The sequence below is a fragment of the Oryctolagus cuniculus genome, chromosome 4 (assembly GCF_964237555.1).
Source record: "Oryctolagus cuniculus chromosome 4, mOryCun1.1, whole genome shotgun sequence".
NCBI lineage: Eukaryota > Metazoa > Chordata > Mammalia > Lagomorpha > Leporidae > Oryctolagus > Oryctolagus cuniculus.
Genome location: NC_091435.1, coordinates 173,584,068 through 173,610,395, shown reverse-complemented (window position 1 = coordinate 173,610,395; position 26,328 = coordinate 173,584,068). Strand labels below are relative to the sequence as shown.

The 26,328-nt window shown below is 50.8% G+C and overlaps 2 protein-coding genes across 13 annotated transcripts in view; one reads left to right on the top strand and one right to left on the bottom strand.

Annotated features, from left to right (window-relative positions):
• Positions 1 to 18,142, bottom strand: part of GOLGA4 (golgin A4) — a 125,089-nt gene extending 106,947 nt beyond the window's left edge. For 3 of the 7 annotated variants that reach the window (XM_051858947.2, XM_051858948.2, XM_051858950.2), the window contains exon 1: positions 17,794 to 18,135. In XM_051858947.2, coding sequence (XP_051714907.2) covers positions 17,794 to 17,865 — 72 coding nt within the window. In that variant the 5' untranslated portion in view covers positions 17,866 to 18,135. Of the gene's footprint in view, positions 1 to 16,934; positions 17,062 to 17,793 lie in introns of those variants that run through there. The other 4 variants (XM_051858949.2, XM_051858952.2, XM_051858951.2 and 1 more) reach the window with 3 other exon arrangements.
• On the top strand, positions 16,753 to 25,459 carry LOC138849418 (homeobox protein cut-like 1). 6 transcript variants are annotated; one of them, XR_011388284.1, is made up of 3 exons: positions 16,962 to 17,262; positions 20,806 to 21,349; positions 25,229 to 25,459. XR_011388284.1 is itself a non-coding variant. In XM_070073004.1 (2 exons), exons 1-2 carry the CDS (start codon positions 16,887 to 16,889, stop codon positions 25,236 to 25,238), a joined length of 723 nt encoding a protein of 240 aa, XP_069929105.1. In that variant the 5' UTR covers positions 16,753 to 16,886; the 3' UTR covers positions 25,239 to 25,459. The 6 variants fall into 6 exon arrangements, 2 of the variants coding, with proteins under 2 accessions (XP_069929105.1, XP_069929104.1); XR_011388285.1 differs by lacking the exon at positions 16,962 to 17,262 and adding an exon at positions 17,473 to 17,599; XM_070073004.1 differs by lacking the exon at positions 20,806 to 21,349 and having other exon boundaries at positions 16,753 to 17,599.
• Positions 25,460 to 26,328: the final 869 nt, after the last annotated feature.

The window sequence follows — 26,328 nt, the reverse complement described above, 5'->3', positions numbered from 1 at the left end:
ACATGGGAGTCCTAGACTGCGTTCCTGATTCCCGGCTTCAGCCCTGCCCAACCCTGGCCCTGGCAGGCATCCGGGGAGAAAGCTAGACTTGGGAACTGTCGCTAGCTCTCATGCATGCACACACACTCTCTTTCTGCATCTCAATAAATAAAAACAAAAATGGTAAAGGTAACTGGTGAATGTGGAATAAGGCTGAGGCTCTATCAGTGGTTCAAATGTCTACAGAATGTCTAACGAAGGTGGCAGGCACTGTGGCACAGCAGGTTTGGCCACTGCTTCAGATGCCCACGGCCCATATAAAGAGTGTCTGCAGGCCGGCGCCGCGGCTCACTAGGCTAATCCTCCGCCTAGCGGCGCCGGCACACCGGGTTCTAGTCCCGGTCGGGGCGCCGGATTCTGTCCCGGTTGCCCCTCTTCCAGGCCAGCTCTCTGCTGTGGCCAGGGAGTGCAGTGGAGGATGGCCCAGGTGCTTGGGCCCTGCACCCCATGGGAGACCAGGAAAAGCACCTGGCTCCTGGCTCCTGCCATCGGATCAGCGCGGTGCGCCGGCCGCAGCGCGCCGGCCGCGGCGGCCATTGGAGGGTGAACCAACGGCAAAGGAAGACCTTTCTCTCTGTCTCTCTCTCTCTCACTGTCCACTCTGCCTGTCAAAAAAAAATTAAAAAAAAAAAAAAAAAAAAAAAGAGTGTCTGCAATCAAGTCCTGCTTCCGTTTCCAAGCCAGCTTTCTGCGAATGCGCACCCTGAGAGGCAGTATGTAATGGCTTGGCTCAAGCACACACATCTGAGACCCAGTTGGGAGTGCCTGGCTCCTGGCTGGTCCAGACCTGGGTACTGTGGGCATTTGGGGAGTGAACCAGCAGATGGAAGATCTCTCTCTGTCTGCCTTTCAAATAAAATTAAGAACATAAACTTTAAAAAAAAAATTTAAAGAAAAGGTATGACTAAGAGTCAACATTGTGGGGCTGGCACCGTGGCTCACTTTAGTTAATTCTCCGCCTGCAGCACTGGCATCCCATATGGGCGCCAGTTCTAGTCATGGTTGCTCCTCTTCCAGTCCAGCTCTCTGCTGTGGCCCAGGAGAGCAGTGGAGGATGGCCCAAGTGCTTGGGTCCCTGCACCCTCATGGGAGACCAGGGAGAAGTACCTGGCTCCTGGCTTCGGATCAGCACAGTGCTGGCCGTAACGGCCATCTGGGGAGTGAACCAACGGAAGGAAGACCTTTCTCTCTGTCTCTCTCACTGTCTATAACTTTACCTGTCAAATAAAAGAAAGAAAAAAAAAGGTCAACATTGTGCTTAAAAAATGAGAAGGGAGGGGGCAGTGCTGTGGCGCAGCAGGTGCCGGCATCCCATGTGAGTGCCAGTTTGAGTCCCGGCTGCTCCAATTCCCATCCAGCTCTCTGCTATTGCATGGGAAAGCAGTAGAGGACGGCCCAAGTCCTTGGGTCCCCACACCTGCGTGAGAGACCCAGAGGAGGTTCTTGGCTCCTGGCTTCAGATTAATGCAGCTCCAACTGTTGCAGCCAGTTGGGGAGTGGACCAGCGGATGGAAGAACTCTCTCTCTCTCTCTCTCTGGAAAAACTCTCTCTCTCTCTCTCTGTCTCTGACTCTCCTTCTCTCTCTATCTCTAACTTTCAAGTAAATAAGTAAATCTTTTTTAAAAATGAGCAGGGAAAGCAGTTGCTGAACAGTTTATTCGAAGACCAAAGCTAAATTATAAATGCTCAGATTATGTCTAACATCACTTTCACTAAAATTAAGGGAAATTCAATAAACCCTCCCACCCCACAGCCATAGTCTTGAAACCAGGCAGCTCCAAGGTTAAGTGTGTCAGGCTGCCCTCCGAGCAGGAAGAGCTCCTTAGGACAGACTTACAGCGGTATGCAGGCTCTTTAGGAAAAGGGACTGAGGGGGTAAAAAGTCAGGAAAGTAATTAGAAAGGTAGGACTAGAATAAAGGAAGTATCTCTTGACCAGCCACTGTCTTTCAGTGACTCCGTCATCAAGATCTCTGGGTTATCAATGCAGCTATCCAAAGATCTGCAGGCCAGGAAAGGGCTACCCTAGAGTGTGACCTTCCAACCATCTGAAAAATACATTCCATGGTAAATTTTAGAAGCTGGCAGGATGGCTTAGAGCCTGACCTCATGTGAGTCTAGTCAGCAACTGAGAGCACGCATCGGCCCTCGATAAACATAAAATCAAATGATGGGTGGGGCTTACAAAGTTAAAGAAGAGGGTCTAAAACACCTGTTCTCAGAAAACTAACATCACCGGGAATAACCTGACCTGGCGGCTTCTTGTTCTTCCTCTGCAATCGCGAGAGTAAGCAGCACATGAAAGAACGGATGCAAGTAAAAAGTAAAAAAAAAAAAACAAAACAAAACAAAACAAAACAAAACACTGTATGAAGGGCTAACTGCACGTGAGCATTCGCCCCAGGAGCCCAGATCCTCACTTTAGAAGGAGCTACAGAAGAGTTAGGACACTCACGTCCTACACGGGAGGGCCTGGGTTTGATCCCTGGCACCAGCTCCTGACTCCAGCTTCCTGCTGATGCAGAACCTGGGAGACAGCGGTGGGAGCAGCATAATCGGGTTCCTGCTACCCATGTGGGAAACCCGGATGGAGTTCTGGCTCTCAGATTCCTCCCCCTGGCCACTGTGGGTATGTGGGAGGTGAACCAGCAGATGGGAGGGCTCTTTCTCTTTCTCTCTGCCTCCTACATAAATAATTAAAAGGGGGGGGGGGGTACTTGCGTTCTTCAAACCAAATTTGAGCTCATTAATTCTCACAGCCATTAGAAATCTGTGAAGTCAGACTTCTAAGCTATCTGCCAAGACTTGTGATGGTTACATATCTAGGCTCATGATTAATATTTTTTCCCACCAAGTAAATATTAACCGATCACAGGCCTCAATTTCAGTACAAGAAAAATCAGTTTAGTCACTGTTTCAGGAAAACACAGTATGAGAAAACCTGCAGCTGGCGCGCTGCGGCTCACTAGGCTAATCCTCCGCCTGAGGCGCCAGCACCCCAGTTCTAGTCCCGGTCAGGGCGCCGGATTCTGTCCCGGTTGCTTCTCTTCCAGTCCAGCTCTCTGCTGTGGCCCGAGAAGGCAGTGGAGGATGGCCCAGGTGCTTGGGCTCTGCACCCACATGAGAGACCAGGAGAGGCAACTGGCTCCTGGCTTCAGATGGGCACGGTGCAACGGCCGCAATGCACCAGCCGGAGCAGCCATTGGGGGGTGAACCAACGGAAAGAGGAAGACATTTCTCTCTGTCTCTCTCTCTTACTGTCCACTCTGCCTGTCAAAAAAAAAAAAAAAAAAAGAAAGAAAAAAGAAAAAAGAAAACCTGCTGCAGAAGGCAAAAGATGAAGAGACTGAAGAAAACAGCAGACAAATCCAGTATTAAACAAAATGTATTTTATTGAGGGGAATTATGGACTGGGAGTTTTATATAGACAAAGGTGGCTCATGGCAAACCACAACACACCTGGACTTTCTCAGGAAACAGTGCCACTTGAGATTATCTGATGTCTGAATACTGCCCAGGGCTCGAGGTAATGGTCTAAGTTAAAGAAAGGGTAAGGGCCGGCGCCGCGGCTCAATAGGCTAATCCTCCGCCTAGCGGCGCCGGCACACCGGGTTCTAGTCCCGGTTGGGGCGCCGGATTCTGTCCCGGTTGCCCCTCTTCCAGGCCAGCCCTCTGCTGTGGCCAGGGAGTGCAGTGGAGGATGGCCCAGGTGCTTGGGCCCTGCACCCCATGGGAGACCAGGAAAAGCACCTGGCTCCTGGCTCCTGCCATCGGATCAGCGCGGTGCGCCGGCCGCAGCGCGCCGGCCGCGGCGGCCATTGGAGGGTGAACCAACGGCAAAAGGAAGACCTTTCTCTCTGTCTCTCTCTCTCACTGTCCACTCTGCCTGTCAAAAATAAAAATAAAAAAAATAAAAAAAATAAAAAAAAAAGGGTAAGACAGCGGTTATAACCAACAGCTGTGGTCACATCAACTGAGTCCCCACAGCGCTGTGATAGGCACAGTTAACTCCTGCCCCGTGAATACACTACTCACACGATTCTATTACATGGCAAAGGAATTTCTAAGGTATATTTAAGGTCAGTGAGTTGAGCTTGAAATAATCAAAAGCTGAGCTGGATCGGCCTAACCTAATTGTAAGTCCTCAAATAAGGAGGTGGAGAGCAGAAAGCAGAGAAGTGGGCTCCCGCTCCCTGAAGGCCAGCACAAAGCCTGTGGGGCCACGGCCAGGAACCGATTCCCCTCAACAGTCGGTACGGAGGGAGGACCCCAGTCCTAGAACCACAAAGCACACAACTCCACCACAACCGCAGGGCACACGGGAGGACCCTGAGCTCCCGATGGGAACACAGCCTGGACGACAGCTCGGTCTCAGCTGTGCGAGACCTGGCAGGGAACCCTGTCGTAGCACACCAAGCACTGACCCACACAACTATGAAATAGTAACTGCCTATTAGGCACGAAGTTGTGGTAATTTATTATGCAACATGAGAAAACAATACAGTCACCTTTGGGATTAAGCCTTGGATACCTTTTCCTGTACCATGACTTTTTTTTTTTTTAAAGATTTATTTATTTATTTGAAAGCCAGAGTTACAGAGAGACAGAGATGCAGAGAGAGAGAGAGAGAGAGAGAGAGAGAGGTGTCTTCCATCCGCTGGTTCACTCCCCAATTGGCCGCAACAGCCGGAGCTGTGCTGATCTGAAGCCAAGAGCCAGGAGCTTATTCTGGGTCTCCCACATGGGTGCAGGGGCCCAAGGACTTGGGCCATCTTCTTTCCCAGGCCATAGCAGAGAGCTGGGTTGGAAGTGGAGCAGCGGGTCTTGCCCATATGGATACCGGCGCTCAGGCCAGGGCGTTAACCTGCTACACCACAGCGCCAGCCCCACCATGACTTTTCAATAGCCATCAAGTATATTCAGATGTCATCCTTACGCTTTCCAGAAATGACTTCCTGTATGCAGCCACAAGACCCTTGCACACACCAATATAACGCTGCAACTATCTGTCTCTCAACTCATACAGAGACTACACCTACCCTTCAAGGCAAATGCATTACCCAACACAGCACCTTGCAGGCACTGTTAAACATACTCTACAATTACAATTGCTTTCAAATACAATCAACCAACCAGAGAAGCAGAACAAACATCATTCCCAACTTCCTGACGAGAATGTGTAAAACTCAGATTGCATACCACAAACCCTGGCTTAGCACAGGGTTGTCTGTCTTTTCATTTTTTAACCTGCAAAGCAGAAAGAGGTCTTCCTTGATGTTTCACTCCCCCAAATGCCCACAACGGCCAGGGCTGGGCCAAGCTGGAGTTAGGACCCTGGAACTCATTCTGGGTCTCCTATGTGGATGGCAGGGGTCCCAAATACTTGAGCCATCACCTGCTGCCTCCCAGAGTACACACTAGCAGCAGCGGTAGAGCCAGGACTCGGAAGGCAGGAATACGGGTATGGACATGGGATGTAAGTGTCCCATGCAGCATCTTAACTGCTGGGACGAACACCTGCCTCCAGCACACGGGTCTTCTGACTGCTTCATCTACTTCTGTAGGATTCTTTTATAAAATGTTATATATTTTTGGCCGGCGCCGCGGCTCACTAGGCTAATCCTCCGCCTAGCGGCGCCGGCACACCGGGTTCTAGTCCCAGTTGGGGCGCCGGATTCTGTCCCAGTTGCCCCTCTTCCAGGCCAGCTCTCTGCTGTGGCCCAAGAGTACAGTGGAGGATGGCCCAAGTGCTTGGGCCCTGCACCCCATGGGAGACCAGGAGAAGCACCTGGCTCCTGCCTTCGGATCAGCGCGGTGCGCCGGCCACAGCCGCGGCAGCCATTGGAGGGTGAACCAACGGCAAAGGAAGACCTTTCTCTCTGTCTCTCTCTCTCACTGTCCACTCTGCCTGCCAAAAAAAAAAAAAAAGTGTTATATATTTTTGAGAGGTAGAGAAAGAGAGCAAGCTCAACTGCTGGTTCATTCCCCAAATGTCCACAACGGCCAGGGCTGAACTGGCACCAGGGCCAAAGTCAAGAGCCAAAGCTAGGAGCCAGGAATTCAACCCAGGTCTCCCATGTGGGTGACAAGAACCCAATTACTTCAGCCATCACTGCTGCCTCCCAGGGTTCACATTAGCAGGAAGCTGAAGTCAAGAGCCAGAGCCAGGAGAACAAACAAACAAACACAAAAACAAAAACCAGGTACTTTGATGCGGTACGTGGGTGCCTTGACCATTAGAATAAACACCCCCTCCCCCCCAACATCCAGCCCCTGTTAGATCACTGTTTCTCACACTTTTTCCCTCTGGGACTCACAGTCAAACTAATAATGATGAGGATGATACCACTCAATGTACAGACACACCTCTAAAACAGAGTTTTATAGAACAAGCTTAACCTGTATGACATGAAAACCCTCATTCTCTGATCTAATTTATTTTCCCATTGAAAAAAAAAAAAGCTACCACCAGGAACGTGCGTTTGCTGGAGCTGTGAGGACGTGACTGGGAAGCCCATCCCACATCAGAGGGCCTGGGCTTGGGTCCCAGCTCTGCCCCAGGTTCCAGCTTCCTGCTCTCGTCCATCCTGGGAGGCAGCCGGTGACCGCTCTGCATTGTTTGCAGCTCCTGTCTTTGCACTGGCCCACCCCAGCTCCAGTGGACACTGATGAGTATAGCAACAGATGGGAGGATTTCTTTCTCCCTCTCTTTCAAATAAATGAAATAAATAAAAAATTTTAAACAAAGCTTATTCTATTAGGACTGTATTATCTGGGTATTGCATAGAAAGCACATTTAAGAAACAGAATTATTATTAGAGACATTCATGTGTATCTCAAAATTTCTTCAGGCATCAATAATTTTTTTTTAATTTATTTATTTGAGAGGCAGAGTTACAAAGAGAGAGAGAGAGAGAGAGAGAGATCTATCCATTGGTTCACTCCCCATATAGCTGCAACAGCCAGAGCTGAGCTAATCCAATCAATCCAAAGCCAGGAGCTGGGAATTTCTTCCGGGTCTACCACACAGGCATATGGGCCCAAGCACTTGGGTCATCCTCCACTGCTCTCCCAGGCCATAAGCAGAGAGCTGGTTTGGAAGTGGAGCAGCTGGGACTCGAACCGGCCACATGGGATAGTGGCGCCACAGATGGAGGCTTAACCTACTAAGCCATAATAGCACCGGCCCCCATCAATGAAGCTTAACCATTTTGAATCTATAGCTTTTTGACTGATTAACTAATTTCTGTTTTCTAAGATACAAGGAAGCTGAACATAATTTAACATTTTCGAGGTCAGCTGTCACTCCCATCCATACTGCTATCCATGCTGGCCTGCTACTAGTTTAGAAGCTACTTACATTTACTGGACTGATGGCAAAATAAGCATAAAGAGGCTCTACGTGAGGATTATTTTTCTTATAAATAATATGAGTTATGAAATGTGAAGTTAGTGACATTAACACTTTTGATGCTCAATTTTTACTTATTTCCCACTTCTCAACATTACTCTGCACAAGCATAATAAATACCTGATTTTTTTTTTCCTCTTTCTCCCTCCCACACCTACAGATAATCATCACATAAGCACACAGCCAAAGAATCTTCGTCATTAGTTATTAGAATTGTTACAGGTGGCACGGCATTGTGGCAAAGCAGCTTAAGCCATTGCCTGCAACACCAGCATCCCATATGGGCACCAGTTCATGACCCAGATGCTCTACTTTTGATGAAGTTCCCTGCAAATGCCCCTGGGAAAGCAGCAGAAGATGGTCCAAGTGTTTGGGCTCCTCACCCATGTGGGAGACCGAATGAAGTTCCTGGCTCCTGACTTAAACCTGGCCCAGCCCTGGACACTGAGACCATTTGAGGAATGAACCAATAGACAGAAAATCACTTCTCTCTCTCCTTCTCTGTAACTCTTTCAAATAAATAATCTTTATTTTAAAAATTGTTAGTTTTTCATCATGACCTTAAAAAACTACCTTTCTCATCCTGATGTCTAAGAAGTGTCAGAAATGAAATGTTCTTCATGTTATAAATGTTTATCTCTTAAAAACAGCCCTTCAATATAGTGAAATCCACTTAACAAAAAATAACGTAAGGAAAAAGCCCAGTTAAACATGGCAGATGGAAATATGCTCCTATTTTCTCTCTCCTCTCCCAAAGAGTTCAGAAATTTCAACCAATTTTCAGAAGACTGTATGTGAATGAAAAAAAAAAAATGGGAAAGAATTTAGAATGGGAGCTAGCACTGTAGCACAGCAGGTTAACACCCTGGCCTGAGGCGCCAGCATTTCAGGTGGGTGCCAGTTCAAGACCTTGCTGTTCCACTTCCAATCCTGCTCTCTGCTGTGGCCTGGGAAAGCAGTAGAAGACGGCCCAAGTCCTTGGGCCCTGCACCCACGTGGAAGGCCTGGAAGAAGCTCCTGGCTCCAGGCCTCGGATCGGCACAGCTCCGGTTGTTGCAGCCAACTAAGGAGTAAACCACTGGATGGAAGACCTCTCTCTCTTTCTCTCTCTGTGTAACTCTTTCAAATAAATAAATAAATCTCTTTTCTTTAAAAAAAAAAAGGGGGGGTGGCACTGTGGCTCACTTGGTTGATCTTCCGCCTGCAGCGCCAGTATCCCATGTGGGCGCCAGGTTCTGGTCTCGGTTGCTCCTCTTCCAGTCCAGCTCTCTGCTGTGGTCCAGGAAGGCGGTGGAGGATGGCCCAAGTGCTTGGGCCCCTGCACCCGCATGGGAGACCAGGGGGAAGTACCTGGGTCCTGGCTTCGGATCGGTGCAGCACCGGCTGTGGCAGCCATTTGGGGGTGAACCAACGGAGGGAAGACCTTTCTCTCTGTCTCTTTCACTGCCTAACTCTATCTGTGAAATAAAAAAAATTTTTTTAAATTAAAAAAAGAAGAAGAATTTAGCATAGCTGGTGACATTACAATACCAGGGACCTAACGAAGGGAATACTGATGAGAAGAAGGCCTCTTTGCCTGTTTTCATCCCCAAAACCCTCGTAAGACTCAGAACCTTAAGCAAAAGGCATAACAGGATGTAGAAGTGAAGAGGTAGGACCAAAGCCAGAAAGACTAGCTGAAAGATCCCCAGAGCCTCTGGCCCACCCTGCACAGCCTCTGAGGGAGCAATGAGGCTCCAGACTGGGCAGCACCAAGCGCAGGGAGCTGGGGCAGAGGGGAAAGTCTACAGCTAAACTTAGAGGGACTGAGTGACAGTCTGTGCGGTGCTGGGGGAGGCGCGGCCCCTCCTGGGCAGCTAGGCTTCCCGCAACAGAACACTTCTCTGGAGACACTCCGTGGCCACCTAGAAAGGACCTCTGGTTGCTGACACATGGGTATCCCCCCCAGTAACAAAGCCATTTACAGCCCATCAACCAGCAGTGAGCCCTCTCGATCCCTGTCATATGCTACTCCCACAAAGCATGGGCACTTTCACTGCCTTACCCTGAAACAGGACCAGACATCCAAGAGCATTCAATACTTGAAGAAAATTTCCAATGTCAAAGAGCCAAATAAATAAATAAATAAATGAACCTGGAAAAAGCAAAATCAATAAATATGAAAAGAGAATGTCAAAACAAAGAAAATGTGTCTAGTATCATCAGAAAGATCAAAAACTTTATATGTATAATAAGAACAATGCTGGGCCGGCGCCGCAGCTCACTAGGCTAATCCTCCGCCTAGCGGCGCCGGCACACCGGGTTCTAGTCCCGGTTGCCCCTCTTCGAGGCCAGCCCTCTGCTGTGGCCCGGGAGTGCAGTGGAGGATGGCCCAGGTGCTTGGGCCCTGCACCCCATGGGAGACCAGGAAAAGCACCTGGCTCCTGGCTCCTGCCATCGGATCAGCGCGGTGCGCCGGCCGCAGCACGCCAGCCGCGGCGGCCATTGGAGGGTGAACCAACGGCAAAAGGAAGACCTTTCTCTCTGTCTCTCTCTCTCACTGTCCACTCTGCCTGTCAAAAAAAAAAAAAAGAACAATGCTATGAAAAAGCAAAAAAACAGTAAGAAACAGCACTGGAAATTTTAAAAATAACTCAACCAAAAGTAAAAATCCAGTTGAAAATTAGATAAACTGAAAAACACCTCTCAGAAGTGGGACAAAAACATACATAGACGATAGAGTAAAAAATAGACCATCGATCTATAAGGTGCAGAAGCCAACTCATGGAGTTCCAGGAGGGAAGAGAACAGAGGAGAGGAACTGTCAAAGAAGTGATCGTTACAAGTCTCCATGGATCGAAGCACAGACATCTCCCTCCTTGCTGCGCCCACAGAGTTCCCACCACTGCGCAAAGAAATCCATACTGAGGCATAAATGTCACAAAGTTTCAGACAAGACAGAAAGGAAGGGCCCTAAACTCTTTGAAAAGGAAGAATGGCCCAGACCTCCCCACAGCAGCACTGCCAATGGCAAACACAGTTTAAAAGTCCTTTTAGTAGTTCTTGGCCCTTAGAACAATGTAACATACTCTTTGATAGAAATAAAGCAACATTTTGTTTTAATTTTTAAGTAAAAAATCTTGACTATCTGGGCTGGCATTGTGGCATAGTGGGTAAAGCCACCTTTTCCAATGTTGGCATCCCTTATGGGCGCCAGTTCAAGACCTGCTCCGCCTCCAGTCCAGCTCCCTGCTCACACACCTGGGAAAGAAGCAGAAGATGGCCCAAGTGCTTGCGTCTCTGCACCTTCGTGGGAGACCTGGAAGAAGTCCTGACTCCTGGCTGCGGCCTGGCTCACTCCAAGCCGTGCGTCCACTTAGGGAGTGAACCAGCAGATGGAAGCCTCTTCCTCTGTCTGTATAACTCTGACTGCCAAATAGGTAAATAAGTATCTTTTTTCAAGATTTACTTATTTATTTGGAAGACAGAGTTACAGAGAGGCAGAGGCAGAGAGAGTGAGAGTGAGCACAGGCAAGTGTTTCCATCTGCTGGTTCACTCCCCAAATGATAGCAAGAGCAGGAGCCGGGAGCTTCTTCTGGGTCCCCCATGTGGGTGCAGGGGCCCAAGCAGCTGGGCCATCCTCCACTGTTTCCCAGGCCACAGCAGAGAGCTGGATGGGAAGTGGAGCAGCCAGGTCTCGAACTGGCATCCATATGGGATGCCGGCACTGCAGGTGGCAGCTTTACCCACTACCACCGCGCTGGCCACATAAATAAATCTTAATTTAAAAAAAAAAAAAAAAAAGAAGCTCTGAACTCTAGTTCAAAATTTTTAAAACATCATGACTATCTAACGTGCTCAGTACAAGATACTCAGGAAAATTTAAAGGCATCATACTTAGATTAAAAGGTGATCTAGGGGCTGGTGCTGTGGCATAGCAGATAAAGCCACCGCTTGCAGTGCCAGCATCCATATGGGCGACGGTTCATGTCCCAACTGCTCCACTTCCAAACCAGCTCTCTGTTATGGCCTGGGAAAGCAGTGGAAGATGGCCCAAGTCCTTGGGCCCCTGCTCCCACATGGGTGACCAGAAGAAGCTCCTGGCTTCAGATCAGTGCAGCTCCAAGCCATTGCAGCCATCTGGGGAGTGAACCAGTGGATGGAAGATCTCTCTCTCTCTCTACCTCTGCATCTCTGTAACTGCCTTTCAAGCAAATAAATAAATCTTTAAAGAAAAGAAAGATGACCTATTTTTCACCCTAACTCTCATCCAACAGCCAATAATGTGCAAGAAGTAGACTGATACCCTCCACAGTTCATGTACATACAGTGCATGTCAACTCAACTGAATGTTTCTATAAAGGAAGATAGGAAAATTAGATAGCATCTTTACTAAGGTGTTCCAGTAATACCCAGTGTATGAGAACGAGCAAGACAGAGGTATGAGAGACTCAAGGAAGAGGTGGACAAACCCAGGATTACACAAAGTGTGATTTCCTGGGGAAGCTTAAGGACAGAAGTGAGTCACAGGTAACCATGAAACACACGGACCTCCGCACCACGCAGCATGGCTCATGGCTACTCGGAATGAACCCTCACTGTCTCAGGAGATATGAACATTCATGAGAGACATTCAAAGTGCCAAGTAAGAGGGCAGGGTACCTTAAGGACTTTATTACCTCATAGGTTTTGGGATGGCCTGCAGGGTGACCTCAGGGGTAAGACGGCTGTGCTCATCAAGCTGAATGCCTACATACAGAACATGTAATTGCTGAGAATTCACCAATGTTTTAGCCCGGCTGCTCCACTTCTAATCCAGCTCCCTACAAACGCGCCTGGGAAAGCAGCGGAGGATGGCCCAAGTGCTGCACCCATGTGGGAGACCAGGAAGAAGCTTCTGGCTCCTGGCTTTGGCCTCGACCAGCCCCAGCCATTGCAGCCACTTGGGGAGTGAACTAGCGGATGGAAGATCTTTCCATCTCTCCTTCTAACTCTGCCTTTCAAATAAATCAACCTTTAAAAAAAGAGAGAGAAACCCTGAAAATCAGATAAATCAAGAAACAGAACTTAATATACATGTATATATAAAGCTTATCTTCTCAGAGTTTTAAGAAGTTATACTTTCTATGAAACAAACACAAGCTGAAAACTAAAACAAAGCAACAAGCACAGTCCAGTGGTTATACCAGGTGTAGTGACACTGAGGTATGGTTACGTAGGAAAAAAATTCAGAAGGGGTTGGCACGGTGGTATGGCAGGTAAAGCTGCCGCCTGCACTGCCGGCATCCCATGTGGGCGCTGGTTTGAGTCCCGGCTGTTCCACTTCAAATCCAGCTCTCTGCTATGGCCTGGGAAAGCAATAGAGGACGGCCCAAATGCTTGGGCCCCTGTACACACAATAAAGAACTGGAAGAAGCTCCTGGCTCCTGGCTTCAAATCAGCACAGCTCTGGCCATTGCAGCCACATGGGGAGTGAACCAGTGGATGAAAGACCTCTCTCTCTCTCTCTCTCTCTGCCTAACAAATAAATAAATAAATGTTTTTTTTTTTAAAAAAAAAGGTTGTGCAAAAAGAAATTCAGGAATTGTGTTACACAGTAGAGTGACTATGGATAATGCACCATATGATACGATTATACTATAACATACCCTATATTGTACACATTTGGCACAGAGGTTCAGATGCTGCTCCGGATACCGACATCCTGTATCAGAATGCCTGGGTTTGAGTTCCAGTTCCGTTTCTGCTTCTAGCTTCCCGCTATAGCATGAAGCCTGTGAGGCAGTAGGTGATGGGCGAAGAACTTGGGTACCTGCCATCCATGTGGCAGATCTGGATAAATTTCCAGGCTCCTAGTTTTAGCCTGGCCAGGCCCAGCTGTTGTGAGCATTTAGTGAATCAGCAGATGGAAGATCTATCTTTCAAATGAATGAATAAAATTAAAATGATAAGCTAGAAGGAATTTTGAATGTGTTCACCATAAAGGAATTAAGGGGCCAGCGCCGCGGCTCACTAGGCTAATCCTCTGCCTTGCGGCGCCAGCACACCGGGTTCTAGTCCCAGTCGGGGCGCCGGATTCTGTCCCGGTTGCCCCTCTTCCAGGCCAGCTCTCTGTTGCGGCCCGGGAAGGCAGTGGAGGATGGCCCAGGTGCTTGGGCCCTGCACCCCATGGGAGACCAGGAGAATCACCTGGCTCCTGCCATCGGATCAGCGTGGTGCGCTGACCTCAGCGCGCCAGCCGCGGCGGCCATTGGAAGGTGAACCAACGGCAAAGGAAGACCTTTCTCTGTCTCTCTCTCTCTCACTGTCCACTCTGCCTGTCAAAAAAAAAAAAAAAAAAAAAGGAGGAATTAAGGTTTAAGTATCTACATTTACCGTGATTTTTAAACACTACACAATGTATATGTGTACCAAACCTCACATGGTGCATCATACATATGATGGGATTTCAAAAAATTTAGGAAAAGTGTGATTGGAGAAATGGGGCAGAGGTTCAGCTCAGTGTTTAAGATGCTGCTTGGGACACCCACATGTTGCATCAGAGTGCCCAGTCAAGTCCTGGCTCCCGTTTCTGATTCGTTTCCTGTTACTGTGCACCTGTGAGCAATGGTGGCTCCTAACTTCAGCCTGCTCCCCCCTTGTCTACTATAGGTATTTGAGGAGTGAACCAACAGATAGAATTCACTCACTCTCTGCCTTTCAAATGGAAAGTGAAAATATTTTTCTTTTTTTCTTTTTTTTTTTTTTGACAGGCAGAGTGGACAGTGAGAGAGAGAGACAGAGAGAAAGGTCTTCCTTTTCCATTGGTTCACCCCCCAGTGGCCACTGCGGCCAGCGTGCTGCGGCCGGCACATTGCACTGATCTGAAGCCAGGAGCTGGTGTGCCAGCGAAGGATTAGCCTATTGAGCCGTGGCGCCGGCAAAAATATTTTTCTTAAAAGGTAAAAATAAAAAATGTAAACTTCAGGGGCGCCGGTTCTGTCCAGGTTGCTCCTCTTCCAGTCCAGCATTCTGCTGTGGCCCAAGAGGGCAGTGGAGGATGGCCCAAGTCCTTGGGCCCTGCACCTGCAAGGGAGACCAGGAGGAAGCATCTGGCTCCTGGCTTCGGATCGGCGCAGCGCCAGCCATAGCAGCATTTGGGGGGTGAACCAACGGAAGGAAGACCTTTCTCTCTGTCTCTCTCTCACTGTCTAACTCTGCCAGTCAAAAAAAAAAAAAAAGTAAACTTCAGTTCTCAACATAAGCTCCATCAAGCTCAAGATACTTCTGTAAGCAATGATGGCAGCAAGGACCCTCCACGTAACTGGGGGTCCTGGAAATGTAACCACATCCATGCAGTCTGTTCCATACTATTAACTGGAGACAAATGGGTGTCACTTGGAGATTTTCTTTTAAAATTAGGGAACAAAATAAAGTCAAAAGGAACTGACCAGGACTTTAAGGTGGATGGCTAATTATTTCCCATAAAAGCTTTCCCAAATTTGCCCTTATTTGATGAGAAATGTGAACCTTCTACTGAAGCTTTCTTTTGCTAAAACTTTAACTAATGTTCTCAGAACACTCCCCTAATATGCTAATGCTATCACTCTTTGGTCCTTCAGAAAGTCCGCACACAAAATGCCTTAAGCAATAACAAAACTCTGCCGCCAGACCTTGGCTCTTGACCAGTCTGGTTCTGCTTAGACTACAACACCTCCGCCCTGAGCAGCTCTTGCTTTGACTGCGCTGTCTTGCTGTCGTCTGGGTGGGATGGTAAAGCCACATCTCACCTGCCACAATCATCTAAAGAAATGCTCTGCTCCTGGCCCCCATCAAGCAGCAAGTCTGCTCAACTTTAACTTTCCAGTCGGAACTGTGAAAGCTGAACCAATTGAGATGCCATGGTACAGGCTACTACTTCTGCTATGCATCATTAGTGCTCTTCACTTACAGCATGATTAATTTTTTCCTCAAACTGAGGCTGCAGGCTTCATCTTCAGCATCGTCTGTCCCTTCTCAGAGTGAGCCATCCATCTGTAACTGCTGATTTATTTGGGGAGCTGTCCCCATAAAGTTCTGATGAAGCATTAACGACTGCACCATGCTTGTAGCCAAGCAGGATTCACGCAGCCCTGATAGGGACCCTGCAAGCTGAGGTCTCATCCTCTGAGTGCCTCAAACCTGATCCTCCTCCGACACGGCAACACATTAATACAAGTCATTTTGGTGCAAAGATTTTGAAATTCACATGGAAAATTCCCATTTTCCAATAACTTTTTGAAGACCCCTTCCTATTTAATTGTAGAATTCTTCTGTGTCAGGGTTTTTGTTTTGTTTTAGATTTCCTTATTTGAAAGGCAGAGTGACAGAGAGCAAGGGAGAGAATGACAGATTTTCTATATGCTGGTTCACCCCCAAATGGCCACAATGGCCAGAACAGGCCCAGCCCGAAGCCTGGAACTACATGTGGGTCTCCCACATGGGTGGCAGGGGCCCAAGGACTTGGGCACTCTTCCACTGCTTTCCCAGGCAGGCACATTAGCAGGGCGCTGGATCAGAACTAGCATTCCAGTATGGAATGCTAGTGTTGCAAGCAGCAGGTTAACCTGCTGTGCCACCAAACCAGCCCCTAAAACAGTCTTTAATTAAAAAAGAAACAAGGAGGCAGCGCTGTGGCACAGCAGGTTAAGCTGCACCTGCAGGGCCAGCACCCCACACGGGCGCCAGGTTGCATCCCGGCTGCTCCACTTCCCATCCAGCTCCCTGCTGATGCCCCTGGGAAAGCACGGGGCATGGAACCAGAAGAGAACTGAGTTTCCATCAGTAGTTGAACACGGTCAATTTACTTTCAGTTCTGGATAAATGCACACTTTACCCCAGAGAACTGTTTTACAAGTGGTTCACACGAGTGATTTTACTGGATTCAGAGGCACCATCTCGCAGCAGCGTTCAGCTGCACCACCTGCCGGTCACCAGCTTTTACTACTGCTAGTCCTCACAGCAACGTCTTTGTTCACACAGAACTATTTTCATAGAGAAACTAAACACCACAAATGAAAAGTAGCATACTCAATATCCCATTAGCACTTATGTCCTTTCTTTTTTTTTTTTTGACAGGCAGTGTTAGAGAGAGAGACAAAGAGAAAGGTCTTCCTTCCATTGGTTCACTCCCCAAATGGCCACTCTGGCCGGCACTGTGCCAATCCGATGGCAGGAGCCAGGTGCTTCCTCCTGGTCTCCCATGGAGTGCAGGGCCCAAGCACTTGGGTCATCCTCCACTGCACTCCCTGGCCACAGCAGAGAGCTGGCCTGGAAGAGGGGCAACCGGGACAGAATCCGGCGCCCCGACCGGGACTAGAACCCGGTGTGCCGGCACCGCAAGGCGGAGGATTAGCCTAGTGAGCCGCGACGCCGGCCCGGCTAGCTTTTACTCAACCACAACACTGAAAGGAAACACCCCGCGCAGCCAGGTCTACAATGCACCGTGATCTCAGGACAACTCCGAGAGCCCGGGTCACCACTCACGTAAGGAGGCTGCGCGTTGCCAACCTCGGGGCTCGCGTTCGCCGCCATGCCCGCGTGCCCGCGTGCCCGCTTGCTCCCACTTCTAAGTCCCAGCGCTGCGCAGTGAGGACGGACGCCGGCGACGGCCGGGAAGTCAGCCGCCAGCCACCGCTACACCGAGCGGGCAGACCAGCCGGTAGGGCCCCGTCCTCTGCAGAGCCACCTGCACGCACGGTCTCGGCACTGGCCGGGGCAGCAGTCGAGGCTGCAGCCGCCTCCCTAAGACTGACTGATTATGATGATTACTTCGGGAACCGGAGGCAGAGGCGAGAGAGACCCACAGGCCGAGGTGAGCCGCAGAAAGGTCGGCAGGGGCCGAGCCCCGCGCACACACCCCTGCGCCTGGAAAGCGCGCCCGCGGCCACGCCGGGGCAGGGGCAGGGGCAGGGGCAGGGGCAGGGCGCGCACAGGCCCCGGCCGCCCGCCCAGCGCCGGACTCGTGACGGCCGCGGGCGCGCCGGGCAGGCCGGGCAGGCCGGGCAGGCCGGGCACGGTGCCACCGCTCCCGCCGGCGCCCGGGCCGCCGAGGGGCTTCCTCGGGCCTCCCCGCCCGCCCTCACCCCGCAGGGCTGCGTCCTGGGACGACTGCGACGAGTCCCACAGGGGTCCGGACGCCGGGGACAGAGGTCAGAGGTCACGAGGGCTCCGGCCACGATCTGCCCACCCACTCGGGGACGGAGTCTGGGGGCTGGGGGCAGCCCGGGTCAGGGGTCACGGGGCACCTCCACAGGCCGGGGTTAGAGGTCAGAGGTCTCGGAGCGGCGCCCCGGGCCGGCGTCAGGGGCGTCGCGAAGCGGGGACGCGAGCGGCGGCCTTGTACCTGAGCAGGAGCCAGCGCCTGCTGGAGCTGCTGTTGCTCCTCGCTGATCTTTTGCTTCAGTTTCTTGAACATGGCGCAGCCCGGGGTCCTGAGTGTGCAGACGAGACCTGAGGGGACAGCAGCCCGCGGCGTCCCGGCGGCGGCGGCGGCTTCTCCCTACTCCAGCGACCGCGGGGGCCGGGCCTGGCCGCCGCCTCCTCGAGCTCGCGGGCGGGTCGGGGCGCTCGTCCCGCGGGTGTCGGCGTCGCCGCCGCCGCGTCTCCTTCTTCCGGGTGCCACTGGCTGGCCTCGGCCCCCCATCCAGCCCCGGCGGCGGCGGCGACAACGGCAGCAGGTGAACGGTGTGCCCAGGGCGCCTGCGCGGCCGACGTGGAGCTCGCCGGGGAAGCCCTACGGAGGGCTGCAGGGGACAAGGCAGATGGCGGCGCCCGCGCATGCGTGCTGGGGCCGGGCCGCGGGGGAGCCGGAGACCGGCCCGCGAGTGCGCGTGTCCAGGGAGGGCGCGGGGCACGCGGGTCCCCGGCGGGACCCTCCTGCCTTCCCCGGGCCCGGGTCCCGATGGCTCCCGCCGCAGTCGTTTGGGTCCCCGCCTCCATCCCTCGCCTCACTGAAATCGTGTGTTTTCGGATGCGTTCCCGAACCCGTTCCCCCTGTTCTAAGGGCCGGGCCCCTGGGGCTGTGGAAAGAACGCGCAGAGCCTCTTTGTGGGTCGTGAGCGTGACGAGTGGGCTTGCACACGTGGGCGCGGGCTGTGCCTCCCTCGGACCGGGCTAGGTCGCCGTCCGCACGCGACTTAGGATTTGGGGAAAAGCAAGACGAGACGGGGTGCTGTGAGGGGTGCTGACTGCCGGGGCGCAGAGGTAGCCCTGACGGCGGCAGTCCGCGGAGACGGCAGTGTCTGTGTGTGCCACGCGTGCACGCCCTGGGTCTGGACCGCTTCCACGTCCGCCGCCTGCGGTGCACCTCTGCACGCACGCGGGCTGCGCCTTCTAGCAAGTGTCCTGAGGGCAGGAAGCGGAGCGAACAGCTCTCTTCGGTCACGGCCGGCGTCCTCAGCGCATCCGCGCCGGAACAGGGCCTGCAGGGCCGGCGCACGCTTGGCCCGAGGCTGTCACCGCACAGCCAACGCCCGCGTGGTCAGCGTCAGGCGTGCTTAGCTCCCAGAGGTGAAGCTCCCTCCACAGGCCTGAAGGCTGCTGCCAGCGCCAGTGCCCCATACGCAGCCTCACTTCCACGGTCACCCTGAACATCAGACTCAGTTTTATGTTTATCCGCGTGTGTAGACACACACGCGCACAGACCCCATCAACACAGACTTTAGTAATAAGTGGATGTGAGAGTTGAGTTACCACGTAGACGAAGATCTGGAGTCGGGGGCAGAGGAGGGCAGTTGTTTGGCCCACGTTGAATGCGGGGGTCAGTGCTGACGTGGCTCCTTCCTGCTGGTGGAGATCCCGGGAGGCAGCAGCGATGTCTCAAGCAGTTGGGTTCCTGTCTCGTGTCAGGGACCTGGGGTCAGCCCCAGCCCCCAGCTTTGGCCTTCACGCAGTCCTGGGCATTGCTGGCATTTGGGGAGTGAACCAGCAGATAGGAGCTCTGTCAGTCTCTTCCTGTCAAGTAAATACAAATGTTAAAGGGGGGCTGGTGTTTGGCACAGTGGTTAAGTTGCTTCTTAGGGTGCCTGCATCCCATTTTGGTTTGCCTGGGTTCAAGTCTTCCTTCTGATTCCAACTCCAGCTTCCTGCTCATGCAAACCCTGAAACGTAGCAGGTGATGGCTCAAGTACCTGGGTCCCTGCCACCCGTGTGAGCTCCAGGCTTCTGCCTTCAGCCTGGCCTAGCCCTGGCTGTGGGATCTGGGAAGTGAACCAGCAGATGAAAGATTTCTCTTTCTTTGTCCTTCTCTCTGTTTCTCTACCTTTCAAATAAAATTTAAAAAGAAAAGTGTTTTTGTTTTTAAATCAGAAGAGGTTCAATTATGTGAGATAAGAGAGAGCCTTGGTAGATTGCAAACATTAAGAGTACCTTACAGGTTTATTTAAGAGCAATGAGATATTAACTTGCAGAGAAATGAAGCAGACGGGGGCTGTGAGGAAGCCTCACGTTTCAGTGAAATCCCAAACGTGATGGAGGGCTTCACCCCTATCTGCTCTTCCCTGGAGCTCTCCCACGTCTTCAGCCACTCTGGGTGCTGCCAGCATGGGTGTAGATGCCCTCACTAGGGCTCTGACATTACCCCACTTCCCAGAGTGCCGCACTAACAGCCAGAGCACCCTGCCGTGCCTGTCTTCCATGATGGTGATCTGAACTCAACTCCCAGTGGCTGCCCATGGACTGGCACACCTTTCTGCAGAGCAGGACACTGCAAATGGGCTGGCACCCAGTATCACGGCCAAAGCTTCATTCGCCCTGAAACGTACCCACATATTTCAACACAAAGAAGCAGTCCTCGTAATTACAGGACAACCCTAATTATTGCTATTCTTCTGCCCCTTCCGATTATAGACACCACCTCCATGTTTCAGGAAGTTTTCAGAATAACATAGTCACTAGGACTATGCTTCAGAAAACAGCATTACCTATATTATCACATTCCTTTCCAGGTATATCAACGGTTGGCATCTGCACAGTGCCTGAAGTCACTACTTGGGACACCCACATCCCATGTCAGAGTGGCAGGTTCAAGTCCCCACCACTCTGCTTCCGATCTGGCTTCCTGCTGATGCACAACCTGACAGGCAGAGGTGGTAACTCGGCACTTGTGTTCCTGCCGCTCTCCAGGATAGAGTTCCTGGCTCCTGGCTTCAGCCTGGCCCGGCCTGAGCTGTTATACACATTTGGGGAGTGAACCAGCAGATGGAATATCTCTCCTCTCTCTCCCCCGTCTCTCTGCCTTTCAAATTAAAATGGAAAGGGGCCGGTGCCATGGCTCACTTGGTTAATCCTCTGCCTGCGGCGCCAGCATCCCATATGGGCACCAGTTCTAGTCTGAGTTGCTCCTCTTCCATTCCAGCTCTCTGCTGTGGCCCGGGAGGGCAGTGGAAGATGGCCCAGGTGCTTGGGCCCTGCACTCTCATGGGAGACCAAAGAGAAGCACCTGGCTCCTGGCTTCGGATCAGCGCAGCACTAGCCATAGCAGCCATTTGGGGAGTGAACCAACAGAAGGAAGACCTTGTCTCTCTCACTGTCTATAACTCTACCTCTCAAATAAATTTTTAAAAAATTAAAATGGAAAAAAAGACAGTTTTTAAGCAAAATTAAAAAAAGTTGATGGAAAAAAAAGGCTGCTAGCCAAAATCACCATATGCAGATGAAACCTTGAATTCTGGTTTCCTCCTTTCTGACCACAAATGCTGTATCAGCCCTTTGCATCACCACAGATCGCACTTTCTTAGCCCTCATCAAGAATCTTCATACGTGCAAACCACAAAAGTGCAGCACCGTGTTCCGAGATTCTGATTTACAGGCCAGCTCTCTGCATTTCATTATCTTCATCTGTGACACCTTATGCTTCGTGGGATTTGTGTGAAGTTTCGATGAGATGATATACCTAACAGGTACAGCCCATAGTCGATGGTATTTGTGAATTCTAGGAATCTCAAGGGCTTCTGACTAGAAACACTCCCTGTGTACGTTGAGCGCTCTAGCCTGGTCCTCTCCCTGAGAGCCTGACTGGCGTCTCCTCTAGGCTCTCAGATCTGGGAAGGTAAGGACCGTGGCTGTTCTGTGACTCAGCCAGTGTTCGGGCAGGCCCTGCACTGCCTTTCTACAGAAGGAGTCTAAGCACATACACACCTGTCCGCTGGACAGCTTCCCCTGATGACCCATAGGCACCGCAATGCAGCATGTCCAAACCGAAATCCCCCACCACGGCACTCCACCGTCACGCCCCTCCTGGGTTTCCTCCTGCCCTCTTGCTTCTCTTAATAAGCCTAGTTTTCCATCTGTGTGTTTCTGCCTTAGCTTGTAGCATCTCCATCTACCTGGTTACCCAGGTAAAAAGTGTGCAAGGTGGGGCCCGCATTCTGGCGTAGCAGGTAAAGCTGCCACTGTGATACCAGCATCCCATATGGGTGCCAGTTTGTGTCCCAGCTGCTCCACTCCGACCTGGCTCCCTGCTAATGGCCTGGGAGAGCAGTGGAAGATGGCCCAAGTGGTTATGCCCCTGCACCCATGTCGGAGACGTTCCTGGCTCCTGGCTTCAGCCTGGCCCGGGCCTGGCTGTTGCAGCTATCTCTGGAATGAACCAATCTCTCTGTCTCTCTGTGTGTGTGTATCTCCCTCTCTCTAAATAAAACTCTTAAAAGTTTGGAAGTCAGTCAAGGTACCCCACTCTCTTTCATCACCTGCGTCCAGAATCCCCAAGGCCTGTGTCTTACCCTGAAATACTCCTTCCCAGCTCTGGTAACTGGCTGCTGCCGCTGGCCTGCAGGATGCGTGTGGGCTCCCTCACAGCCTGGCTCCTGCTCACCCTCCCCCGTGTTCTCCCCACTCCGCACACTTCACAGCCCCAGAGACGTCAGATTGTCCCGTGCTCCCCTCGCGTGTCCTCATTCTGTGTACCTCCTTGCCTTTCCTGTTCCGAGTCCGCGGAACTCAGAGGTTACACGTAGGGGTTTTCACACTCTTGTGAGCACAGAAGAGTGTTCGTTGTCCTCCATGCCTCTGTATCTTGCCCCGTCCTGCAGCTTCCTTGTCGGTCCCAGGCAATGTCCCTCATGCTTCGTCTCTCTCTTCAGCATTCTCTAAGGACATGACCCCCAACCCCTCCCCCGCCACACTGACCAATGGACTTGACCACGCTCTCTGCTGGACCTCAGTCTTAACAACTGTTGATGTGGCACACGGAAGCTTTACCTTTCTATACAAAGCCAGTATATATTCATTGTAAAAAAGCAAAAATATAATCTTTTATATTTTATATATAAATCTAAATTTTATTTATTTAACTTTTATTTGAAAGAGAGAGAGAGAGACAGGATGGGAACAGAGAGAGAGAGAAAGAGAGAGAGAGCAAATTCTTCCTCCCACTGGTTCACTCCTCAAATGCTTGCAACAGCTAGGGCTGGGCCAGGTCAGGTTGGGAGCCAGGAACTCAATCTAGGATTCTCACTTGGGTATCAGGGACCCAAGTCCCTGAACCGTCACCTGCTGCCTCCCAGGGTGCACATTAGCAAGAAGTTGGAATCAGAAGCAGAGCCGGGGCCCGTGCTGTGGTGCAGCGGGTTAAGCCACCATCTGCAGCGTCGGAATCTCATATGGGCTCTAGTTTGAGTCCCAGTTGCTCCACTTCTGATCCAGTTCTCTGCTAATGCACCAGGAAAAACAGTGGAAGATGGTCCAAGTGCTTGGGCCCCTGCACCCACATGGGAGACCCAGATGAAGCTCTGGCTCCTGCCTTTGGACTGGCCCAGCTCCAGCTGTTGCAGCCATTTGGAGAATGAACCAGTAAATGGAAGATCTCTGGAAGATAGCTCTCTCTCTCACTCTCTCTCTCTGTCTCTCAATCTCTCTGTGCAACTGTGCCTTTCAAATAAATAAAATAAATCTCTTTTTTAAAACATTTTAAAATTTATTTGACAGAGTTACAGACAGTGAGAGGGAGAGACAGAGAAAAGTCTCCCTTCCACTGGGCCAATCCAAAGCCAAAAGCCAGGAGCTCCTTCCAGGTCTCCCACAAGGTGCAGGGGCCCACGCTCTTGGGCCACCTTTTACTGCTTTCCCAGGCCACAGCAGAGAGCTGGTTCAGAAGAGGAGCAGCCTGGACTACAGCGGGCGCCCATGGGGGATGCCAGCACTGCAGACGGAGGATTAACCTACTTCACCACAGCGCTGGCCCCGTAAAATAAATCTTTTAAAAAAAAGCAGAACTAGGAATTGATCCCAGGCATCCCAAGCAGCATCTTTTTTTTTTTTTTTTTTTTTTTTTTTTTTTTTTGACAGGCAGAGTGGACAGTGAGAGAGAGACAGAGAGAAAGGTCTTCCTTTGCCGTTGGTTCACCCTCCAATGGCCGCCGCTGCAGCCGGCGCACCGCGCTGATCCTGGCAGGAGCCAGGAGCCAGGTGCTTTTCCTGGTCTCCCATGGGGTGCAGGGCCCAAGCACCTGGGCCATCCTCCACTGCACTCCCTGGCCATAGCAGAGAGCTGGCCTGGAAGAGGGGCAACCGGGACAGAATCCGGCGCCCCAACCGGGACTAGAACCCGGTGTGCCGGCGCCGCAAGGTGGAGGATTAGCCTATTGAGCCACGGCGCCGGCTTATCTTTTATTTAATGAATATAAATTTCCAAAGTACGACTCATGGGTTACAATGGCTTCCCCTCCCATACCGTCCCTCCCACCAACAACCCTCCCCTTTCCCACTCCCTCTCCCCTTCCATTCACATCAAGATTCATTTTCGATTATCTTAATATACAGAAGATCAGCTTAGTATACCTTAAGTAAGTATTTCAACAGTTTGCTCCCACACAGAAACATAAAGTGAAAAATAATAGATGATTTTTTTTAAATGATGATGAAATCAGATCAGACCTATTGTCATGTTTAATCCCAGTGAGAGTCAAGTTGGGAATTGAAAATTTCTTTCTTTTTTTTTTTTTTTTTTTTTCAGAAGATCAGTTTAGTGTACATTAAGTAAAGATTTCAGTCGTTTGCACCCCCATAGAAACACAAAGTGAAATATACTGTTTGAGTACTCGTTATAGCATTAAGCCTCAGTGTACAGCATGTTAAGGACCGAGATCCTACATGAGGAGTAAGTGCACAGTGACTCCTGTTGTTGACTTTACCAATTGACACTCCTGTTTATGGCATCAGTAATCTCCCTATGCACCAGTTATGAGTTTCCAAGGCTATGGAAGCCCCTTGAGTTCTCCGACTCTTATCTTGTTTAGACACGGTCATAGTCAAAGTGGAGGTTCTCTCCTCCCTTCAGAGAAAGGCACCTCCCTCTTTGAAGACCTGTTCTTTCCACTGGGATCTCACTCACAGAGATCTTTTTGCCAGAGTGTCTTGGCTTTCCATGCCTGAAATACTCTCATGGGCTTTTCAGCCAGATCCGAGTGCCTTTAGGGCTGATTCTGAGGCCAGAGTGCCAAGCAGCATCTTAACAACTACATCAAATGCCCACTCCCCAAAATATAATCTTCTCCCCTAAATAACCTCTATTGATAATTTAGGTTTTATTCTATTTTTCCATTTTAATAAAGACCTATAGATATGTAAATTTAATCATCTGTATAGAATCATATTTGTAGTTTTGTTTTATAGAATATGGATCATGCATATTTAATTTCTTGCCTTTTTCAATAAATATGCCATGAATACAATTTCTAATTAATACATGTACTTCAATCTCTTTAATGGTTATTTTGTATTTTATAGTATGAATTATAACTGAGGGTTTCCATATTGATGACCATTGATTTCCTCTCTAGATTTTGGTGATAATGTGTCTGGGGAAAGCAGCAGAAGGCGGCCCAAGTACTTGGACCCTGCACCCATAAGTGAGACCAGATGGACATCCTGGCTCCTGACTTTGGCCTGGCCCAGCAGGGACCACGGAAGCCATTTAAGGAATGAACTAATGGTTGAAAGATCTCTTTATCTCTGTCTCCACCTCTTTCTTTCACTTTCAAACAAAATAAAGCTGATTTATTATTTTTAAAGATGAACTTATTTATTTGAAAGGCAGAGTTACAGAGACGCAGAGGCAGAGAGAGAGAAATCATCTATCCGCTGGTTCACTCCCAGATGGCTGCAATGGCCGGAGCTGCACCGATCCGAAGCCAGGAGCCAGGAGCTTCTTCTGGGTCTCCCACATGGGTGCAGGGGCCCAAGGACTTGGGCCATCTTCTACTGCCTTCCCAGGCCACAGCAGAGAGCTGGATTGAAGTGGAGCAGAGAGGATCGAACCGGTGCCCATATGGGACGCTGGCTGGTGCTACAGGCAGAGGCTTAGCCCACTAAGCCACAGCACCAGCCCCATAAATATGTTTTAAAAAGTAACAGTTTAGAACTGTTCACCCACAACCTCCTGAGCTTCCATGGGGGGGGGGGGGGGGGGCTCGAGGCTTCCCCCTGTGCCTGCGACGGGGCGTCTCTCAGAAGATGGGCTACATGCTGTTGGAGCTGGAGGTGTTGGAGGGCACCCTGCAGTGCCCGGAGCCCCACAGCTGTTCCCCATCAGCCGCGGGATCCCCAACATGCTGCTGAGCTTGGAGAAGCCTGAGACATGACTGTCGCCAGCCGCACCCCGCTTCTGTCAAGACCGCGTGTGGCTTCATCGACGTCCGTCTGGCGTAGATCCCAGCCCCTCACCCAGTGACACACCGCACACACGGTGTTCCTGCACTTGGTAGTGTGTGTGTGTGTGTATATATATATATATATATTCTATCGAAGGTTCAAAACAAACAAAAAAAAATTTAAAACTGTATGCTGGGGCCGATGCTGTGGCACAGTGGGTTAACGCCCTGGCCTGAAGCGCTGGCATCCCATATGGACGCCAGTCGAGACCTGGCTGCTCCACTTCTGA

What these genes read in the sequence shown, in the direction of transcription:
- LOC138849418 (XM_070073003.1), top strand. Translation starts at nt 16,887, where the DNA reads ATGCACCGTGATCTCAGGACAACTCCGAGAGCCCGGGTCACCACTCAC. An exon ending in TCCGGACGCCGGGGACAGAG is followed by an intron (nt 17,600 to 20,395) that starts GTCAGAGGTCAC and finishes ATTCCTTTCCAG; the next exon opens with GTATATCAACGGTTGGCATC.